General features: G+C 41.7%; 1 protein-coding gene across 1 annotated transcript in view; it reads left to right on the top strand.

The window, feature by feature from the left end:
* ercc6 (excision repair cross-complementation group 6) overlaps window positions 1–9,724 on the top strand; it is an 18,576-nt gene extending 8,852 nt beyond the window's left edge. Inside the window, exons 12-22 of the mRNA XM_061690767.1 lie at window positions 1,002–1,118; window positions 2,244–2,339; window positions 4,330–4,548; window positions 4,867–4,977; window positions 5,934–6,053; window positions 6,586–6,680; window positions 6,790–6,935; window positions 7,020–7,490; window positions 7,565–7,733; window positions 7,811–7,889; window positions 8,605–9,724. Of these exons, the coding sequence (XP_061546751.1) occupies window positions 1,002–1,118; window positions 2,244–2,339; window positions 4,330–4,548; window positions 4,867–4,977; window positions 5,934–6,053; window positions 6,586–6,680; window positions 6,790–6,935; window positions 7,020–7,490; window positions 7,565–7,733; window positions 7,811–7,889; window positions 8,605–9,036 (2,055 nt within the window). The 3' untranslated portion in view covers window positions 9,037–9,724. The remainder of the gene's footprint in view (window positions 1–1,001; window positions 1,119–2,243; window positions 2,340–4,329; window positions 4,549–4,866; window positions 4,978–5,933; window positions 6,054–6,585; window positions 6,681–6,789; window positions 6,936–7,019; window positions 7,491–7,564; window positions 7,734–7,810; window positions 7,890–8,604) is intronic.
* The last annotated feature ends 713 nt before the right edge of the window (window positions 9,725–10,437 follow it).

Genomic DNA, 10,437 nt, shown 5'->3' with positions numbered 1-10,437 from the left:
GGTTCCATTTTTAGAAGGATGTCTAATGCATGATTGACACAGTTTGACAGAGAAAGAGGGTTGGGAGGTGTGTTTGTCACCTGAAATCACTATTTACACGTTTATGTACACAGATTTCAAGAGGGGACAAAAGAGCCATTAAGAGCCAAATATTATAACGTAGAGCCACGCAAAGGGATTCCATCCCGTTTGTGTGTACATGTGTGTGTGTTTTTGTTTTGTGTGCATTTGTGAGAGAGCGGCAAGAATGGAGAGCTAAATTGTATCCCGTTGTCATTAGTGTCCACTCGTTAATAACTCACGGACTGAATGGATTCAATTATTTAAGATGGCTATCGATGCTTCTTCCGCTGTCGATAATAAAAACCTTTACTAATTATTAATGTTATTAAATGGTCAAGAGAAAGCTACGATCGGCTACCTTGTCCTCTTCTTGAAATTCTCAGAGCACCATGGGTTGTGTGTCTGTTTGTGAGTGGCATGTGTGTGTATAATTGAAAGTACATCAAAACATATGGGAGAGGTGGTGCCCTCTCTACGTGTGGTTCTGGGATCCATTACTCAAGCACGCCTTTACACCCCCATGTGAACCCACTCAGCATCATCTGCTGCCCTCTCTCACCTCATCCTCATTGTATTATTGTGTCCCCCCCCACTCCCCTCCCAGCTGTGACAGGCGGTCTCTCTGATCCCTCGGTGGAACCCCAGTGAGTTAATGTTGAGAAAGCTAACTGGCCTTTAGCATAAGGTGAAGAAGGCCATTTTAGTGGTGTGGGGAGGGTCTCCAGTTGTGTCCCTCAGGACAGACAACACTATGCTCAGTTGTCAATGCCTTGTACAGCTTAGAGGAGGTGATAAAGGAGTGGAAAGGGGCCTAAATAACAATCTTGCCTCCAGGAAACGTTCACACAAACAGGTGTTAGTGCTGACAGGATGGTCTGTTCTTTTTAGCTGCATGTCTGTTCATACTTTAATGAGCCCGGTCACTTGTTCACCTTCAGGTCCAGACGGCGTTCAAGTGTGCATGCGTGCTGAGAGACACCATCAATCCTTACCTCCTTCGAAGAATGAAGGCAGACATCAAGGACAACCTTTCCTTACCTGACAAAAATGAGCAGGTATTTCTCAAAAGCGTTTGCCATAAAGCAGGCGTGGCCAAACACTTGTGGGCTACATTTGATTTTTAAAATGGAGAGAATGGCTAGGTCATTTGTAGATGACATAGGAAAAAAAAGAAATACAAATATCCATGTAAATAAGTTTATGCAATAATAAAATAATTCATTCACATTTTTATTACATGAATTTTGGATAATTACCCAATTCATTAATGTAATATAATATATATATATATATATACAATATTTGCACAAAATAAATCACAACATTGTAACCAATTACAGGCATTAACTTCTTTTTCCACTTGACCGTTTATGAAGTTTTAAAATAAGATGAATGAGCGGGCCCTGCGACACCACTAATTTGCATTTAACTTTTGCCATTCCTCATCAAAGTGAATACTGAGTGTTCATTGTTTTTGTTTTAAGATTAACAGTAATGAACTTATTCTTATGCTTGTATGAATGAAGAATTCGAAAAGTTCCAAATTGAAGGTTGGCCAACATCCAGGAAAATATTGTTTTGCAGAGGGTGCATATGTATTCTCAAAATATGTAATATCCATTCATATCCTGTTGATTTTTGTTTAGTTAAACATTTCCAATGTTGCACCTCTACTGTTGGCACCCCAATGGAAGGGTGCAAGAAAGGGGTACAGTGCAGTTATTTTGGTATCCTGTACATTTTCTAATTATTAAAAAATAATAAGAATTGTTGTAACCTACCAAACTTGCAGAAAGTGGTGGGCTAAGTTTTAAACGGCCTCTTTTGGCTAGTGGTAGGTGTGTTGATCATATTGGAGGGGGCCACTTGTGCAAAGTCTTAATTATTCCATGACTTTGCATGGCTTTTCCAGGTGAAGCCAGCTAATAAAGTCCTGCTAAAGTAAAAGGAGCAAGTATTCATTAATGTGGCCCAGTCTCTGGTCTGTCCTTGAGTCTGATCTGCTTGACTCCTCAGTACACTTGAGCTCATTAAGTCCATCCCCAGAGAGACCGGTGGCTCCAAAACGCCTTTCTTCCGCTGTAATTTCTCCACTCGCACGCCCCACTTCAACAAGGTGCTTTAAAGAAGATGTTCACCTCTCATTACTCTCTCTCACACTGTCCCCTTTATATGCGTAGGTTCTATTTTGCAGGTTAACGCAAGAGCAGCGGCAGGTTTATCAGAGCTTCTTAGACTCCAAAGAAGTCTACCAGATACTCAACGGGGACATGCAGGTGAGCAGAGTAACTGAACAGCTTTTATGCGTCTGTTGATTTGATGCACGTTGCATTAAAAGGACAAGTTGCGGTCAAGGAGATGACTTCCAGGAACACAACAACCTTATTCATTATTTAATCCCCTTAAACTAATGAATTTTAGTGAATCACTTAAAGCCATTTATTTATGTTGTGTTTTTGTAAGGTTAGAGACTGGGTGACATGATTGTTCTTTTTGTAATCATACATTTTGGTCAGCTCCATAACAAGCTTACTTTAGTTGTCTTTAAAGATGTGGAGTTTGTGAAGATGCTGTTCTCACATTAGCCAGACTCTGGAGAGAATCTCAACCCATTTATCACCACTAACCAAATGGACGTGGTTGGAGAGCCGAGGGTGACCACAGCAGACTGCACACACACATATTCAGTGGTCACTCCGAGTCCATTAACCACCATTACTAATGCAGTGACCGCTGTGCCTTCTTCAAAAAACATGGCCCTAATTGTCCGTAAATAAGTTATGCAACTCATCCATGTATGTGTTTATCTGTTTAAAGGTACAGCACTGTAAAAACAATGACAATGTTTACAGAAAGCTTTTTAATTATTTAGCGTCCTTCTCAAGATTCTACAAGCTTTCAACAGTGCCGATCAAAAATAGATAAATAATAAAAATATCAAACTATTTTGGAAATAAGATGCACAACTATAAATTGTAAAAACAAATACCGTATTCAAGTCGTCCTTGTGATAAGACACCATGCTCCAAATTCGTGCCTCTTTTTGCTCGTGCAAACCTTTAGTAAATCAGGCCCTTAGTCTTCCAGTGAAGATGTATCATTTCAACAATCCCTCCTTGACAGCAGTTACTACTTTATGTTTAGCCAGGGCTTTGACGCCATCTTGTGGCATTAAAAAACTGCAGAAAAAGCAAATGGGTAAGAGGTTCCACACAAATGAAACATGAATGTGAAATCGCAGAGCTGCTAAATGTTACGGAACGTCCATATTTTGTTACGGAAATCACTTAACGCTGACCCGTTATGCCCGTATTTTTCCGAATATTGGGAGGGTGAAATCCAGGGTCTTACATTACCAGCCAGTACAGCGCTGTGCTGAAAATCTCATAAGTGAATTTGATGAAATAAACACTACTTTTTTTTTTTTTTTTTTTTTTTTAATAAGGTGGGGGGGGCGTTCTGCTTGGCGGCACGCTATTTTATTCCGCCCCTATTATAATTCACGGCCTCTGAACTGGAAATAAATAAATACGTCACTGGAGATGTCATCTGAGAACACGGTCAGGTTAAAAGTATATTGTTATTAATAAATATTTGTAATATAAGGTAGGTCTCATAATGGGCAGATTTCCATCATATCAGTAACTGTAATGGATATAGGAAATATAAAATAGAAATAGCATGCAAGAGAAGACATCTACACAAGTACATTCACAAACTTAGAAATCTAAAGTATTGTACATGCTTAAACTATCCCATGCAATCTATCCGCAAGTTGTTGGCAAAATAGAGTGCTGAGTTTTGACTTTTGAGATCTGATTAAGCTGATTTAAAAGATTTGCCTTTTTAGAAAAAAAAAAAACAAGGTTGAAAACAGAACTAGTAAAGGCAATTTATTCCAAAGACGCAGATATTTTTGACAATGGCACATCAAAATCTCATATACTTTGCAACTGAGTCCGCCATTACAAGGTTGATGCAAAAAAAGATTAAAATAACAACCATTGAACCCATAACTTATTAACGATTACAGAGGAATGATTATGTTATGCAATTGACCAGTATTATTTTTATCCTATTACATAATATACTGCAATAGCTCTCTCGCAAAAATGGTCTTGACAAAATTTTGAAAATATGGAAATTCAGACAAATTGATCAATCTGGAAGTGAATTTCTATAGGTTGGCAGCTCTGAGTTCAGGAATAGCAAACCTTGAACAGGCGAGGGTTCACTGTAGGTTGACTTGTTGTTGGTTCTCTTAAGGTTTTCTCCGGCTTAATAGCAATGCGTAAGATGTGCAACCACCCGGATCTTTTCTCTGGCGGCCCCCGACTGCTGAGGGGGATCCGCGAGGAGGAACTGACCGAAGAGGAGCACTTTGGCTACTGGAAACGCTCGGGCAAGCTGATCGTGGTGGAGTCTCTTCTCCGCCTGTGGTTGAAACAGGGCCACAGAGTCCTGCTCTTCACGCAGTCTCGACAGGTAACGTACAAGCTTGTTTTTTATATACTGTATATAATATGACATTGCCAATCTTTTGCTCCATGGACAATGCATGTGGTTGTAGAATTTATGTGGGTGCGTATGAGAGAGAGAATGTGAGGCATCTGTTGTCATAGTCGATACCAATGAGATTAGACCTCAGAGGAAACCTGAGACCCTCCCTGTCGGTATCTCTGTCCATGTAATATTAATCTGCTTTAATCCGTTTAACCATAATCCAAACCCTGACCCTTTTTTTTCCTGTTTCGCCTCCCTCCTGCCTCTCACACCCTCAACTCCCTCGCTCTTCCCTTGCAGATGTTGGACATCTTGGAGGTTTTTGTCAGGCAGAACCACTACACGTACCTGAAAATGGACGGCACTACCACCATAGCTTCCCGACAGCCCCTTATCGCCCGCTACAACGAGGTACGGATTAGTCATCCCTAATGGCACTAAGTGTTTTCCATGAAAATCCCCTCCTGAGGGACAAAAGGCTTCCGAGGATCCGTGTTCACCCTGAGGTGGAGACACTAATTGATGTCAAGCTGTTGTTCATCTGGATGCTCTTTCCTGCTCAACTCCACAAACACGGATACGCTCGCTGAGAACACAATGCTTTATTGCCATTTGTCATAACCAGCCTCCACTGTCAAGTTGATTAACAATTACGAATGACAGCCCCCACAAATTTATAGTCAATCTACGGGAAGATAGATCTACACTTACTGAACACATTAGGTTCACCTGCACAACAGCTACTGTATAAAACAGTGGCTTTACAAAAACAGTGGCTTTACAAAAAGTTAGCAATTTGGTAAAAATTACTAAAATTTGATCTATCTTTGGGCGAGAGGCGGGTACACCCTGAACTGGTCGCCAGCCAATCGCAGGGCACATATAAATAAACAAGCATTCGCATTCACATTGACACCTGCGGACAGTTTAGAGTCTTCAATAAACGTACCCTGCATGTTTTTGGGATGTGGGAGGAAACCGGAGTACCCAGAGAGAACCCATGCAGGCACAGGGAGAACATGCAAACTCCACACAGGCAGGGCCGGGATTTGAATCGTGGTCCTCAGAACTATGAGGCAGATGTGCGAACCAGTCGTCGACCGTGCCGCGTGTCCATGTCCTTCTCCTTTGGTTAAATAAGAACAAAATATTACAAAGTTAAAGTACAGTGCCACTATCAGTCAGTATTGTCATTCAGCAGATTGTGCATGTGCCTAATAAAGTTGCCAGTAAGCGTGAAGGTTTGGATTTGTCACTATTTCGTAGAAGAAATGTGACAATTGTAGCCCAAAACAGTTTATCCTACAAGTGCAATTTAGAATATGACATTATGTTTTCTTTTTTTTTTCTTTTTTGGATCTACCCAGGACAAATCTATATTTGTCTTCTTGTTGACGACTAAAGTGGGAGGTCTTGGAGTCAATTTGACTGGAGCCAACAGGGTCATCATCTATGACCCAGACTGGAACCCCAGCACTGACATTCAGGTTTGTCACTCCCCTCTTTTCCTCTGCTTGTCAGCTTTAACCACAATTGACCACAATTCTGGCTAAATTTAAATACAAATACAGTGGGACCTCTAAAATTAAATGGTGCCGAGGTAATACTTTTTACTGCTGAGTGGCAGTAATATTACTTATCCACAGTACCAAAGTGCATTAGCTTAATTGTACACATTACTTGGCATTACACACCACGCAAGTTACAGACTGACATCAAAATGAGCCAATAGCCTAAATATAAGTGCATAGCCTGAAACTACATTATTTGAGCTACTTAGTGTATAGTGCTTTGCTGAAGTAGAGATTTCCTTCAGAAAAAGCAATAGAGAATTGCTCCCATGCCCAATGGGAGCAATTTGGGGTTCTGCATCCTGCCCAAGTATACTTTGACAGCGGACAGCCGGAGCCTGGTTTCGAACCGGTGACCCTTCGGGCACTGGACAACCGGCTCTACCAACTGAGCCACAGCTACCCCAGTTGGTTAGTTGGTTCAGCCTTTTGTTTTTTGTGGTCACAGGCAAAGGAGCGGGCATGGAGGATTGGTCAAAAGCAGCAAGTAACCATCTACAGGCTCCTCACTGCAGGGACCATTGAGGAGAAAATTTACCACAGGTCAGACACTGCCATTGTTTTCAGGATTAGTCAGTTGATGGCTCAGCGGTTTTGTTTTTGTGCTAATGAACACTCTTGAATCAAACACTTTTCTGTTTGTACCATTCAGGCAAATTTTTAAACAGTTTCTGACCAACCGTGTCCTGAAGGACCCCAAACAACGCCGCTTCTTTAAGTCCAATGATATCTATGAACTCTTCACTCTCGCTGACCCTGATGAAAAGCAGGGTACAGAGACCAGTGCTATATTTGCAGGTATGAAATTGTTTTGTGTGCCACATACTGTAAAGGACTCCACAACAATTTGCTGAGAATTGTTTTTCCCTTTGTTCATTACAGGTACAGGGTCTGATGTCAAGGCACCTAAAAAACCTGACAGAAGGCACTATAGTAAACACTCCAAATCCGACCAGAATGAAACGTATGCAAACAACAGACATTCTTTATTAAACATTTCTGCATCTACTTGCAGAAACTTATCTCAGGGTCAATCAAATAGTACCACGGATTCCCCAAACCAACAAAATGGCATGGATACAGATTCGCATTTATCATCCTCCAGACAAAAAAACGACATGGGCCTGAAGTGCAGGCAGAAGAGGAAGCACTGTGAGCTCAATGATGAAGAAAGGCACAAAAGTAAGAAGCGTAAACGTGAAAAGGACGCTCGCTTCGAGGGCCAGCGCATTTCTCATTTGGTAAAGAAAAGAGACTATAGGAAGGTAGATGCTGAAGAGCATGCTGAAGAGCATGCTGAAGACCAGAGGAAATCTGACGATTACGTTTTGTCGAAGCTCTTCAAAAAGTCTGGTACAAACTAAGCTTTATTTGGCAAGTCTTGTGCTTTTTTGTGCAGATGCATAATTACATTCATGTCTTCTCAGGAATCCACAGCGTGATGCAGCACGACTCCATCATCGAGTCCTCAAATCCAGACTATGTTCTGGTTGAGGCAGAAGCCAACAAGGTGGCCAAAGATGCCCTGAAGGCACTCAAAGTGTCCCGTCAGCAGTGCAGGCTGGTCCTTAGTCGAGGCCCGCCACCGCTCGCACGGTACTGACCCTCAGCGGGACATCTTGGCGTCCACACACTTGCTATTTTATGACAGCTTGGCTCACTTTGCTTTCCAGGAAACGCTTTGGACAAAAGAAGAATTCTCTTCTGGTCGGACCATCTGTGCAGACGCTCCCCAATTCCAACAAGTGCAAGGTAACTGGAGTGTTTTTATTAGGAATGTTTTTAGGGTGCAGATCATTCATTGTACCTTGAGGGCAGCACTGGCGGGGGGGGGCAGCATTTAATCTGGACCATCATGCCTGCCAGACCTTAATTTCTACATTTTTTTTCACTCCACTGGAGCTGTGGAGAGCCTGAAGCTCACTCGTAAATCAAGGCAAAAATCAATAAAGCGCCGGCTCATATCGTGAAAACTCGTGAGTAGGGGCACGACTAAGTTAAGGTACCTCTGTATCTTAAAGTGATGAATCTCAGCTGTTGAAGATATTTTTATGTCAGAGAGAAGCTAAGTTTAGCCCAGGTTGTTAGCTAAAGTAAAGTTAGTCTTTGTAGCTTTTGTATGTTTTTGCTCTGTTGAGTGGCTATTAAAAAGTGAAATTAAATAATCTAAGATTTTATGAGTTTGAAATTATTGTGTTTGAGGGTCATAGTTTGAAGTATATTTATGGTTTAACCTATACACTGCAGCTTACTGATTCACTTTGTTGTGAAACTCTTCTTCACTAATCTGTATTATACCGCCCCCTGGTGGCCAAGGTATGGCCGCCCGAAGGAGCACAATGTGTGGCATGAACGGATTGATGACATTTTCTTTCATTTCAATTGGGAAAGATGATTTCAGATGTGTGTTCTGAGTTATGAGTGTTTACTGAGTTTGACAGTGTCAATGTGCTTGTTTCGCTGTTAGGATGCTGCTATCGTAACAAAATCAAAGAAGCCTGATTCAGGGGCTCATTTCAGCGGGGAAGTAGCTGAAAGTGACTCTAGGCCAGCCCCTCTATCCTCATCCACCCTGCTGGCCCAGATGAGAAAGCGCAACCACCTCAGCCAGCCCTCCGTGAGAGAGGAGGAAGAAGACGGAGAACAGGACGGGGCCGAGAGCTCACATGCCGCTCTGAGTACCGAGCACGACGAGCTGCTGGCGGACCTGCGCAACTTTGTGGCCTTCCAGGCACGAGTGGACGGACAGGCCAGCACGCAGGAAGTGCTGGAGTACTTCAAACCCAGACTGAGCGTGAAGCAGGCGCCCGTCTTCAGAGAACTGCTCAGGAGCATTTGTGACTTTCAAAGGAGGTCTGGACAGGAGGGCCTCTGGAGGCTCAAGGAGAACTTCCGCTGAGAGCAGAGACAACCGCTACCACCTCAACTATTTCCGTACAGTGGATCATAATCCATTCTGTGATGTAAAATTTATGAGATGTTCATACTGTATTTTGAGGTTCCGCTCCACTATTTATACTGTTTTGTTTTGTTCTTGCCAACTGTAATGAAAACTAATATTGCGACAGTCTCTTTTACCAATGACTCTTTTATACGAATGAAACTTGAATACAACGAACAAGTGGACAACATGATCTCAGTCAGTTTGTCTTCAACTCCGGCACAAATTGTGCAATCAACTGCAGTGCCTGATCAAGCACTTCTGCCAATTGGTTCCTTTATTGTATTTGTCCGTTAAGTTTATTCTATTTGAATTTATGTAAGTGTTTTTCACACTGTTTACTCACATATGTGCTACAGTCATTACCTCAGATTTTGATCATATTTGTGAAGGAATATGGTCTTTTATAATCCAACTGGTTAAATGTCATGATTTTGTAAAAAAAAAAAAATAATAATAAAAATAAAATTGGGATTTGATCTGTGCAGGAATGGGATGTGCAATACATAAACCTTTTCAACATGCCGGGTTATTTGGCTTATATGTGTTTGTTTTGCCTTACGGTTGAACTCCATCTGTGATGCTACCTGACTCCCGAATGGTTTCACAGAAATATATATAGTCTTAAGTGTGAAATCAAAAATAAAGTACAACTATTCATTTAATGAGTATGGGATGTGTGTGGCTCAGTTGGTCGAGCAGGTTATCCAGTGACTGAAAGGTTATTGCTTTGAATACTGAGTCTGAATTGGGGACTTTGGATTTTGAGAGTACTCAAATACAGTTCTTTTCCTTTTACGCATAGGGGAACCACTTTTGGGTACTATTTGTACACAGTACACATTCAGTATATTGTTCAGATTTGCGCACGACGGAATTGGCACTGCACTGGGCCAAAAGTAAAGTCACTAAAGTTTCACAGTTTCGTAATTTATAGAGAATGACAAGACTTGTAATATTTGGGGGTATGTCTGACATATAATGAAATATATGTTTTTTTAAAAAGAAATCGCTGCACGAGTGGGATGAGCTCCACTTGAGGCCCCCTCCAATCTTCCCGACCAAATATTGGGCTGAAGTTATTTGATTTCAATTTTCTGCACGCACCTCGCCATGCAGGTCATAATAACAACTTTATTTTCAGCGGTGCATAAATTAATTACGCGCATTTAATAACTAAAATATCATTATATTCCCCCTTTAATAACATAAACGCCGCACGCCGGGGAAAGCCTTAATAGCGCGGGGCCGTGTAACTGGCCATTATCCGCCTGTAATGATATTACAGAACCAATTACGCGCCATTAGAAGGGATTTGGCGCACTTTATGTGCTTTGCGCGCCTCTTGGAAATTTCTGC

This window comes from Phycodurus eques, chromosome 11, assembly GCF_024500275.1.
Source record: "Phycodurus eques isolate BA_2022a chromosome 11, UOR_Pequ_1.1, whole genome shotgun sequence".
Classification (NCBI taxonomy): Eukaryota; Metazoa; Chordata; class Actinopteri; order Syngnathiformes; family Syngnathidae; genus Phycodurus; species Phycodurus eques.
Note: the sequence above shows the minus strand (reverse complement) of the source record. Positions and strands in the feature narration are given on the sequence as shown.